The 12,816-nt window shown below is 37.9% G+C and overlaps 1 protein-coding gene across 1 annotated transcript in view; it reads left to right on the top strand.

Moving 5' to 3' along the window:
* The first annotated feature begins 28 nt into the window (after nucleotides 1-28).
* The window catches only part of AKAP9 (A-kinase anchoring protein 9), a 157,009-nt gene continuing 144,221 nt past the window's right edge, over nucleotides 29-12,816 (top strand). The window contains exon 1 of the mRNA XM_008686305.2: nucleotides 29-371. Within this exon, the coding sequence (XP_008684527.2) occupies nucleotides 324-371 (48 nt within the window). The 5' untranslated portion in view covers nucleotides 29-323. The remainder of the gene's footprint in view (nucleotides 372-12,816) is intronic.

Below are 12,816 nucleotides of genomic sequence, written 5' to 3'. Positions count from 1 at the left end.
GCGCGGGGCGGGGCCGCGGGCGCACCTGCCCGGCGCGGCGGGGCTCGCGGCGGCTGCGCGGACCGACGTGCTCCCCCCCCTCCCGCCTTGCCGTGTGTTTACGTGGAGACGAAGATGGCGGCGGCGGTGACGGCGTTGCCTGTGCGGCTGAGGACAGTCAGCCAGTGAGCGCGGAGACTGGTTCCACGCCGGGCGGGGGGAGCGCCAGGCCCGGCCCTGCTCCCTAGGCGGCGGATCTTGCGGTCCCACCTCTGTCGGAATCGACCTTTCCTTTTTACCTCCGACCCTCTCCCTTTCTTCCCCCAGCTTTCCCTTCAGAGGCCATGGAGGACGAGGAGAGACAGAAGAAACTGGAGGCCGGCAAAGCGAAGGTAAGAGAGCCGGAGGCTCTTGGGCCCGCGGTGGGAGGTGGTGGCTGGAAAGGGGTGGGAGAGGGCCTGGCAAGGGGAGACCGCAGCAGCCTAGGTTCGCTGCCCAGGAGGGAGGTGCTGCAGGACCTGAATTTTCCCCTTGCCCTCTTCTCTCCTTTTTCCAATTGAAAAAGCCTGGTGTTACTAGCTAGCAGATGATACTTCCGTGATGATTGGGTGGTGTGGCTTCTTTCTTGTGAACGCTTAAATAAAACCCTTCCTTTACTGTATAGCTATAAGCTGGTATTTATTGCTTCTAAATCTCCAGCCTTTCATTGTTTTAGGGAGTTCCCTGGGTAGTGCAGGCATTGTGCTTTTCAGGGTGGGGATTTAGGGCTTTTCTTTATTTGGTGGGGGATTTGTACGCCGTTCCATCAGCTTAGCTTTCTTTGGTGGCACGCTGGCACTCTTGGGTATGTGATTGGCCTGTGACAGCTGCCTTAGCGGTGGCTTGAGTGTGCCACAAGTGCCAGCTGTGAAGTTCGCGTTAGGGGTGTTTTTAGAAGCATAGCTTTATATGTTTGTGTTTGGAGGTCTTTGTCATAGCATGCGCTTTTGTATTGTGTGGAATGTTAGTGCAGTCTGTGAATGGAACTGCGGGGGACGAAAGGTACCATATTCTAAGCAACCTATAGAATTCCTGCTTCAAATAACTGAATTGTTATGTATGTCTCAGAGGTCCCTATTTTATGTCTGCGTGAAAGAAAAAACCTGCAAAGCTAACAATACAAGACTATAAACAGGTATTACACGCTGGGCTTCGTGAGAAATTTGATATAGACAAGGTATAAATTAAATAGCATATTTCTTTTAAAAATTACATATTCGGGCATATCTTCTAGCTGGTCTCAAAGGCCCCCTTCCTCCGTTATGACGATGTTACCTTTTATAGATTATATTCTGTTTTATTAGAGATAATTGTTAGCAATCATACGTGGATCACAATTAAATTATAATACAGTTAACTGTTTTTCTTTCTTGCTCTCCTTTCCTCCCTCCAAATAAAACAAATAAAGGAGGCGGGCTCCATGATTTCAGTAATCTCTGAAGGGCCATACTGCAGAGATGCCCTAGTAGATGCTCAACACAAGTTTCTTAGATGAGTGTGCATATAAACTAGCTTCATATTTCTGAAATACACTTGGCTTTCCCCTAAGTTCCTTCTATCTAAGAGCAGAGCTTGAGTGCTTTTATGTTACCTGGCAGATTATTACTTTAAAATCTGTAAATAGTGGAAAAGGGGGATCAAGACATTTTCAAAAGCCCAGAGTTGTTTACATTTCTGCAACCTGAGGGTCTGAGCAAGCTCTGAATCCAAGAAGGTGGAGTTAAAGTATATGCCTCGTTTGGAAAGCATTGATGTTCTAGTTAGACATTTTGTTTTGTTTTGTTTTGTTTTTTTTAGATTTTTTATTTATTTATTCTACAGAGATAGAGACAGCCAGCGAGAGAGGGAACACAAGCAGGGGGAGTGGGAGAGGAAGAAGCAGGCTCATAGCGGAGGAGCCTGATGTGGGGCTCGATCCCACAACGATGGGATCACGCCCTGAGCCGAAGGCAGACGCCTAACCGCTGTGCCACCCAGGCGCCCCAGACATTTTGTTTAATTCAGAGTTTGTATTGCCTGCCCCCAGAAGTATCTGTCCTAAAGATAATGCATGAAGCAGTCCTACAAAATATTCTTTACTATGGACAATACATATCATAACAGAGGATTTATTTAAATTGATTTGGCCAAAAAAAATTCTAGTTTCTTTATGTGTATGTGTGCTTTTGTCCTTCAAAACTCTGCCTATGGGGTGACAATCTTTTTCTTTTAATACTCACTTTTATTCTTCAGAGGGGAGGGGGGTGGGGGATTGGGATAGGCCGGTGATGGGTATTAAGGAGGGCGCATATTGCATGGTGCACTGGGTGTTATACGCAAATAATGAATCATGGAACATTGCATCAAAAACTGGGGATGTACTGTATGGTGACTAATATAACAAAATAAAAATTATATTAAAAAAAGACATACATGACACTCAGAAAAAATTCACTTTTATTGTAGATTATTATCTTCTAGAGTTGAGCCCAATTTTTCTAGTCAGAAATAAAACTGTCAGATTTATAAGGCAAGATATGTTTGCTGGAACATTAGCTGTACAATCGAAAAACACTGGAACAACATTCAAAGAGAGTATTAGAATAATTATTTTCTAAACCATATCATGTAAGTGCAATGGAATATTATGCAGCCATTAAGATTATGAAGACCAATAGGAATATGGGACATAGAATGAAAAAAGCATCATTTAAATTAGCTTATACATTATTCCATTTATTTAAACTTGTGTGCTTTTGGATTAAGACTTAAAATTTTTGTATTGTAAAGCCATTCAGCAAACCTTTAGTGAACTGTCTTATACCAACAGTTGGAAATTTAGAGGTGGTGTCAATCTCTGTTCTCAAGTTGCTCACAGTTTAGTGGGAGAGACAGACACTGGATATAAGTACAATGAGAGAGGAGGTACAGGAGGATTTGGGGTGAATTTTTTCATTTGTAAAAGTGCATATGCTGCTACCTTGTTTTTGAGACTACAAAGAAGGCTCTTGATATTAATGTAGCCAATCCTGGTGCGTACCACATAGTAGGTACTCAATAAATACTTGCTTAATGAATGAATGAGTGGAATGACTATGAGTCGTTCATAGATACTACTTTACTAGAATATTGTAATTCAATAGCAATAATCCAGAATTCTCTTAATTGGAAGTTTGTTATTGCTGGCATCAGAAATCACTTAAACCGATCATTTCCAAAACTTACTTAGGAACTTGGCTTTCTGAATGTCTTATTTGTTGATTGAACTTAAATATTGTATTTGATTATCTGGTTTTATGAACCATAACTTTTTAATTTTTTTCTTGGTGTTTGGTAAGCTAATCATTGAAAAATTTACTTTCTGTATCTAGATTTTATAAATGATTTTTTAAAGGGCTTGTATGCAGTATAATATGCTTTATAAAATAGCAACCAAAATCTGCAATGATAGAATAAATTCTGGTATATGTAGCCATTACAATAATGCTATAAACACTTTTCGAGTTGGGAAGATGTCCACACATAATAAAAATGTTACCGTATAAAGTATATGTACATGCTCATATATGAAGACACCTGAAAAAAATGCACGGAGAAGTAAATGATGGCTGTCTCTGGATGGTGGGTTATGGGCAATTTTAATTTTCTTTACATTTTTAGTATTTTCCAAATTCTCTACAATATTTCTTTTAGGATTAGTAAAAATGTTTAAAAATCATTTTTAAGTACAATAAAAGCTTATCAAATACAGTATAATGAAGAACTCATCATACTGTATGGTTATTAGAATAAAAAAATGAGGCACAGAAAAGGTAGGTTTCCTAAGGGCCCTCACTTTAGTGTAGTCTTGCAACTGTAATTCTTATTCCACTGTTGCTTGTATTGCATAGTTGGGGGAGCCTGTTTTATTAAACTTGCATAGACTTCCTTTTTGTTTCGTAGTTCTTTTCTCCTTGCTGTCTGTTTTCATTGCTGTGGTCATACTCGCCTTACCTTGCTCCATCTCATCTGCCTCTTTCCCTAATTTGCTGTTTGAGATTTGCTGTGACTAGAAAACCCAGTGAGTTTGATAGAATGGTTTATAGAATCAGAGCCGATGGACTCCAGTGAGTGAGCTTTATGATAGTTCAGTTTTTCTACTTGTTGGTTTTTTGGTTGCTGTTGAGTCCTCACCTGCTTCCTTGTGTTAATGTGGCAAGAAGCCTGACACATGAAGATGTGAGACATTACTACATTATTAAGTAAATATTTTCAGAGCTGGGCTAAACCCATTTACAAGGTGCTGGTGGGGATTGCACTACATAGGCTGTCTTTGTGTTAAACTACTTTAAATGACTTCATTTTTTTCCAAGTGAAATTATTTACACTGTTATATAAAGAAAGTATTGTAATATTAATGAGCAAAATTAGTCAGTTGGGTATTTAGTATTACTAATGAATGTTACTGCTATAAATTCACATCGGATATACTTAACATTCTATTCATGTAGCAGAATTCAGTAAAACCAAAGTTTTGCACCAGCTATTCAGTGTTGTATATAATTGGCATAATTTGTTCAATAATTATTAAAAATTTTACCTATTGCATTCATAAGTAGTAATTAAATGATATTTATTTGTTTAATGAACATTTTCAGTTTGAAAAGTAGGGCCAGTTGTATACAAAAAAAAGGACAGGGTTCTATGCAAGCTGTGTGTTAGGTTATTGATAGCTGGGCTTTTCAATTACTGTTTACACTCTAATAGAGTTACTTATGGTGCAAAATTGTTCTTTGCGTATTTTAGATACACCGCTCCACCGCTAAGAAAGTTGCTCTTCATCCTTGTTTCTTTAAAACTTTCTAGTTGTTTTTTGTTTGTTTGTTTTTGAGTAAGCTCTACGTGGGGCTTGAACTCACAATCCCAAGATCAAGAGTTGCATGCTCTGCCACTGAGCCAGCCAGACACCCCAAAACTTTCTGGTTTTTTATTCTTATATGTGACATAGCTTACTTAGCTTAAGAGTGGATGCAGCAGTTTGATACCTTCATCATCGTTTTTTTCCATCATTTATTCTAACAGTTGTGCATCGTGACTTAAAAACTAATTCATGATCTTCAGGCGTTGTTGAAAAACAAAACAAGACATGGTTTTTAGATTATGAGCCTTAAGAGGGATAATATGGAGAAAGGTGTAGGCAGAAGAGTCTTTTTAAAGTGTATAGTGAGGAAAGGTTTCTAAAGCAAATCCAAGAAATGGCAGGAAGTAGGTAAAAGAGCCGTAAGATCCAATGAAGAGAGAGCAAAGAGGTCTGTGGTGTCCCGTCAGTGAAACTGAAAGTCGAATGAGCACATGGAAGAGAGGAAGCGAAAAAGATAGGATATATCCAAGTGACTAGAATATGACAAGATTGGGCAGGAATTATTTTTAAACAAAAACACCTCTTATCTTTATATATAAAGTGTGTAGGAAGAGCTAAACTATGACTGTAAAATATCTATTATAGGCTACTAATTATTGAAATGTAAGTAAATTTCTAATATGGAACTAGAAAAATTCCTCATGGTAAATTGTTAAGCATTAAACGATAAGGAACATTATTTAAATTTCTTTATGATTCCACTAAAATTGAAATTAGTCAACTTATTTCATTGGTTAGCATCTCTTTAAAAGCTTTAATTTGGAAAAACTTCAGAATTTTAAAAAGTTTATTTATGGAGGTTGTTTTGTATCTGGGGTATATATGTGTGAGAATTTATAATATAGCTATTTGGCATACTAGAAAAGACACTAGGACTTTGGAGACATTTATTTGCTTATTTGTTCAGCTGACATTTTTGAACGCCTACAGCTGCAACTATGGACTTTTACTTAGCAAGCATTTATTTAAATTACCACAATTCTGTGCTTTATTGTCTATGGGAATAATCCTGTTGAAGGACATGAATCTCAGCAGGTGTTTTGGAGAATAAATGAGATAGTGATTGAGAACTTTCTAAGTTCTGGTGCTAGATACAAAGCTATGATTTTTTAAAAATTGAGATGAAATTCACCTAACAAAAATTAATCATCTAAAAACGAACAATTCAGTGTATTTAGTAAATACAGTTTGCAGTCACCGATTCCATCTAGTTCCAAAACATTTTTATCCCAGAATAAAACCCTGTACATTAAGCAGATACTCTTTATTCCCTCCTTCCCCCAGTCCCCAGCTACCACCAGTCTGCTTTCTGTTTCTATGAGTGTACCTATTCCAGATATTTCTTATAAATAAATAAATCCTATAATATTTTACCCTTACTGTGTGGCTTTTTTCATCTGTGCATCCATACCTCATTCCCTTTTATGGCTGAATAATATTCCATTGTATGTAGCATTTACTACACTTTGTTTATTCCTCCATTGATAGGCATTTGAGTTGTTTCCACGGTTTGGCTGTCATTGAATAGTGCTGCCATGAACATTCACATATAAGTATTTGAATATCTGTTTTCATTTCTCTTGAGTATATACCTAGGAGTGGAATTGCTGGATCATAAGGTAATTCTGTATTTTTTGAGGAACCGCCAAACTGGTTTTCCACTGCATCCACCGTTTTACATGTCTACCAGCAGTGTATGAAGGTTCCAGTTTCTCCATATACTCAACAATACTTGTTTTCTGTTTTTTTATTATAGCTGTTCTAGTGGGTGGAAAGTGGTATCTCCTTGTGTTTTGATTTGTGATTTCCTAATGACTGAGGATGTTGAGCATTTTTCATGTACTTTTGGCCATTTGTCTCTCTGCTTTGGAGAAGTGTCTATTCAAGTCCCTTGCTCATTTTGCAATTGGGTTGTTGCCAATTGTTGTATTAGTTATTGTATGCATTTTTTCTATATACAGGAGAGAGAGTGAGAATACATGTATGTGCTCAGGCAGACAAGAGAGTGGGATAGGCAGAACATACATCTCGGTAGGATTATCTTCATCTTATTTTTTTTTTAAATACTTCTGGGCTCTTTCAAAGTTTAAACTGTTGCTTTGAATAATACGTTCTAGGTGAATTGATTAGAGCATGATACTGAAGTTTTTTTTGTTTTGTTTTGTTTTTAATAATGATTTTTTATTATATTATGTTAGTCACCATACAGTACATCCCCGGTTTTCGATGTAAGGCTCGATGATTCATTAGTTGTGTATAACACCCAGTGCACCATGCAATAAGTGCCCTCCTTACTACCCATCACCGGTCTATCCCATTCCCCCACCCCCCTCCCCTCTGTAGCCCTCAGTTTGTTTCTCATAGTCCATAGTCTCTCATGTTTCATTCCCCCTTCTGATTACCCCCCCTTTCTTTATCCCTTTCTTCCCCTACTGATCAATCTAGTTCTTATGTTCCATAGATGAGAGAAATCATATGATAGTTGTCTTTCTCTGCTTGACTTATTTCGCTTAGCATTATCTCCTTCAGTGCCGTCCATGTTGTAGCAAATGTTGAGAACTCGTTCTTTCTGATTGCTGAGTAATATTCCATTGTATATATGGACCACAACTTCTTAATCCAGTCATCTGTTGAAGGGCATCTCGGCTCCTTCCACGATTTAGCTATTGTGGACATTGCTGCTATGAACATTGGGTTGCATATGGCCCTTCTCTTCACTACGTCTGTATCTTTGGGGTAAACACCCAGTAGTGCAATGGCTGGATCATAGGGTAGCTCAATTTTTAACTTTTTAAGGGACCTCCACACTGCCTTCCAGAGTGGCTGTACCAACTTGCATTCCCACCAACAATGTAGGAGGGATCCCCTTCCTCCACATCCTCTCCAACAATTGTTGTTTCTTGCCTTGTCTATTTTTGCCATTCTAACTGGCGTAAGGTGGTATCTCAGTGTGGTTTTGATTTGAATTTCCTTGATGGCTAATGATTTTGAACATTTTTTCATGTGTCTGTTAGCCATTTGTATATCTTCATTGGAAAAGTGTCTGTTCATATCTTCTGCCCATTTTTTGATTTGTTTATTTGTTTCTCTAGAGCATGATACTGAAGTTTGATTTCTGTGTGGGCCATTGAGTCATTTCATTCCATGGCCGTCTGTTTTACAAGTGCATGCAGTTGGTCCAAGGGGCACCTGTTGGGTTTTTGGCTTGATCATTACCAATCCATTTTTACTGTGGGAACAAAATAACCTAGTCCTGTTGAGTAAAAAAAAAGAAAAAGGCCTGACATTTTCATATGTGAACATAGTATTTCACTAGTATAACATATTTTTGTTGTCACTTTGACTTCCCTTTTACTTCTGGTGTTTTTGTGGTAGTAGTCACCAAAATATTCTTAGGATACTTAATGCTCATCTTGTATGCTGCATAGACTTTTGGATGATTTGCATCAAATGGATTTAACACTATTCATTGTTCCAGAAGTAGTTTTGCCTAGGTTATCCATTTAAATCTATAGATTCTTTTGTATCATGAAAAACTCCATCATCCTCTGTTCATGAACAGTGTAGTGTCTAAGTTGCCATCAGGGTTATAATTGTTACTGTGGTATACTGTTCACTTAGATTTTTATGTGGTCTAAACGATTTTCTATAAGTCTTTTTTCTCCCCCTTTTAAGGGATCATTTCTTAAAGCCCTCAAAGGTATTATCTTGACTTGTAAAAACTACACTAAACTTTACTATTCAAAATCCTGACCTATAAAGATTTGAATTTTTAAATTGTATTGATTGAGTAGGTTCTCTGGTTTACAGATCTCTGAAAAACAAGGTGTAAGATCACCTTCTTGCTCTCCCCTTTTTTTTTCTTCTCTTCATACTGAACACACTACAAAATTCCGTGTTTACTAAGAATCATTTATTGTGGGCTCTGTGATTAAGCTGTATTTGTTCCTCAGGAGTTTTACTTTTATTCAAGTTGATATTGTCTTATTGTTTCCCCAGGGAAGATAGATAGGGTTAGAGACCAATTATAACTAAAAATACTTGTTCTCTATCAAAACTCATATTTAACATATAAAAGTATATGAGGGTGATCCAGGGGATTGCAATATACTTAGGGCAATGATCCCAGTTAATTACCACACCATTTATGGCCTGCTGACTGTGTATGTATATGTTGATTTCGTAAGTCAAATAAGTACGTACTCTAAAGGGAAAGGTAATAGAAAATGTTTAGAAACTGCATTAGCAAGAAAAAAAAGCTGCATTAGCAAATATCTGCTGGAATTTTATATATGAAATAATGGGTTTTGGCTAAAAGTTATAGAAACTATTTTCTATTCATAGACAACTTAAAAATATTGGAAATATTTTTATGTAAAATCTTTTACATTGATCAGGTTAGCATTTAAATTTTGATTTGCATAAATTCCTTTTGTAATGAAAATACGTGTCTGAACATTTTTACTCAGTGACTTGCGGTTAATAAGAAAACTCTCACTTTTCCACTTCAGCCAATAGCAATTTTTATAATAGAGTTTGAAAAGAAGAGAATTTGGGATATATATGTATATGTGTGTGTGTGTATTTTTTTTTTTTTAGTTGAGAAGAGTATATATTTTTAAATTCAAAGGGTAAAATCCAATGTAAGTAATTTTAATAGGCCTCAGGTATTTTATTTATTTATTTGAGAGAGAGAGAGAGAGAGCGCGCGAGCAGAGCAAGTGAGAGAGAACACGAGTGTCGGGGGAGGAGCTGAGGGAGCAGAGAAGCAGGCTCCTCGCTGACCAGGGAGCCTGTGCAGGGCTCCATCCAGTAGGAGGACTCTGGAATCATGACCTGAGCCAAAGGCAGACACTTAACCCAGAGTCACCCAGGCACCCCAATAGGCCTCAGGGTTTTAATCTGAAGACAGAAAAGTCTGTATGTAGTCTTTTTTTTCCTTTGGGATTTGAATTGAAGCTTTCTTAATGTTCTAGAGTGCTTTTCTATCTCATATGCCATCATATTTCAGAGGCATAGTAGTTTATACCTATTCAGAAAGCACCTCAGTTGAAAACTAAAATCCTTTGAAGTATTTTGCCATTATTTTCCTAGATCCTCCAAGCTTATAACCCAATCCCATTCATTTTTTTTTTTTTAATTCAAAAATCTGTCTCATACTTAGCCTTTTTCTTCTCGTTCTAACACCATTCCCTACTCAGTAAAACCAGGCCCACTTTACCTCACATCCTATTTGGTTTCCCTGGCATTCTCCTTAACCTTTCAGATCCAACCAGTCACCACATTCTGCTAATTTTACCTTCTAAATATTTCTTGATTTATCACCACTTCTTTTTCTACTTCATTATTGCTCACTTGAACAATGGGCATTTTGACAGTGGAAGAAAGAATAGGAATTCTGTGTAATAATTAGTAGCCACCAGTTATAGAGCACTTTCTAATGCTAGACATTATGCTAAGTGTTATATTTATTACCTCATTTAATCCTTATAAGTGTTCCAAGAGCTGTGGATACTGTTGCCATCCCTATTTTATAGGTGGGAAAACTGGAGAGGTTAAGTAATTTGCACAGTGTCATAGTGGCAGAGCACGGATTTAAACCAGTCTGTCTGACCAAAGAGATTGTCTTCTTAACTTCAATCCTACACAGGCTCTTAAATCTTTGATCATTGTTTAGGAGGTAGGATTGAGAGGCCTTGGTAATTGGTTGTAAAGGGTAAGGAGGATGCTATGGTCTGAATGCTTGTGCTTACCCAAAATTCATATGTTGAGATCCTAACCTCCAAGGTGATAGTATTATGAGGTGGGGCTTTGGGGAGGTGATTAGGTCATGAGGGCGGAGCCCTCATGAATGTGATTAGTTCCCTTATTAAAAAGGTCTCTTGCCTCTTCCGTCATGTGAGAATAGCAAAGAGATGACCATCTGTGAACTAGAAAGTGGGCTCTAACCATATCCTAAATCATCTGTCCCCTAATCTTAGACTTTAACTTCGAGAAGTAGGACTTTAGCCTCCAGAACTGTGAGAAATAAATTTCTTTATATACCACTCATTCTATAATATTTTGTTGTAGCAAACAGGATAAGGCAAGAGATGACTCTAATTTTCTGACTTGAGCAACTGAATGAGGTGGGTGCTAGTCTCTGAGATAAGGAAGATGAACATATTTGGGGGAAGAGAAGAGTTTGAGTGAAATGGGTATCTAAGGAAATGTGGGCATATTTGGAGGGAAACATATTTGAGTAAGATGAAGATGAATTTTATTTTGGATATGTTGAGTTAGAGGTGCTTATAGGGCATCCTAGAGGATTGGTCCAGTGTAAAATTGAATATGTGTCTGCAGCTGAAGACAGAAACCCATGCTAGAGATAAATATTTGGTTTAAAGATACTAGTGACACTCTGGGAATGACGAGTTCACTCAGGAAGAAGACTAATGCAGACTGAGAGTTGAATCCTGTGGAAGCACCCATGTTTAAAAGGGTGAAGTATCTGCAAAGGACTCTGAGACACAAACTATTCACAAAGCTAGGAGACGATGATGCCTGTGAAATTGAGGGAAGACAGAGTTTTAAGTAAGGAGGGGTACCACTGGTCAAAAACAAGAAATCAAGTATGGTGGAGACTTGGAAAGTGACCATTAGCTTTAGCAGCAGTTGGTCAGAAAGGGAAATGTAGATTCCAGATTGGGGAATGAATGGGAATCAGAAAAAGGTGGTGTATGCTACCTAATTTTTCAAAGTTGCTGTGAAAAGCAATATAATTATAGTGGTTATGAGCTTAGACTAGACCAGACCATCTGGGATCAAATCATGGCTCTGCCATTTTTAGCTTTGTGACTTTAGGCAAGTTACTTAACCTCTCCGTGTCCCTGTTCCCCATCTGGAAGATGAGAAAAATAATAGTACCTGCCTTGGGGTTATTATGAGAATTCAGCTAATACTTATAAAACACTTAGAATATTGTCAGACTATGAAAAGTGTTCAAGAAGTATCCTCCTCATGCTGGAGCATAGAGGATCAAGCTACATAGCAGAAAAATTAGATTGGAGAAATAGGCGGGGATCAGATAATGAGAAGCCCTATGTGTTTTCTAAAGTAGTATGGATTTTATCCTAAAAGTAGCAGAAAACTGTTAAAAGAATATATATTTGATAATGTTTAACCTTTGAAGAAGTTATTCCTTTCCAAAAAATATATCCCATAGTGAGGTAGGTATGCTGCCACCAGGTGGCAGTTCTGTTATTGCTATATAGATGAAGCAGTTAAACCATTTTTTAAAAAAATTATAAAATATTGATTTGATTAATATAGCTAAATGTAAATACAAATATCCTAATTCTAGTAGGGCTCTTTTCTTTTTAAAAGATTTTATTTATTTATCATAGAGAGAGAGATAGAGAAAGCATAAGCAGGGGAGGCAGCAGGCAGAGGGAGAAGCAGACTCCCCACTGAGCAGGGAGCATGGTACAGGACTCGATCCCAGGACCCCGGGATCATGACCTGAGCCTAGGCAGATGCTCAACTGACTGAGCCATGCAGGTGCCCCTGGACTTACTTTTTTTTTTTTTTTTTTTTTTAAGATTTATTTATTTGAGAGAGAGAGTGGGGGGAGAGGGGCATAGGGAGAGAATCTTCAAGCAGATTGCACGCTGAATACAGAGCCCGATGTGGGGGCTCAAGACCCCATGAGATTGTGACCTGAGCCAAAACCAAGAGTCAGATGCTTATCCAACTGAGCCACCCAGGCACCCTAAGACTCACTATTTTTTAAAAGATCCACAATATGTAGTGAAGTTACCGATCCAGTAACATCATCACTATGTGTGATTCTGTAACACTGAGTGATTGTACATCATGAACTTTCATATGCCAGCTACTTTCCTTGGTGTGCAGCTGAAGAAGTAGGGATGATATGCGTC

Source organism: Ursus maritimus, unplaced genomic scaffold (genome assembly GCF_017311325.1).
Source record: "Ursus maritimus isolate PB19 unplaced genomic scaffold, ASM1731132v1 scaffold_3, whole genome shotgun sequence".
Classification (NCBI taxonomy): Eukaryota; Metazoa; Chordata; class Mammalia; order Carnivora; family Ursidae; genus Ursus; species Ursus maritimus.
The sequence above is the reverse complement of the archived record's forward strand: the minus strand, read 5'-3'. Positions and strand labels throughout refer to the sequence as shown.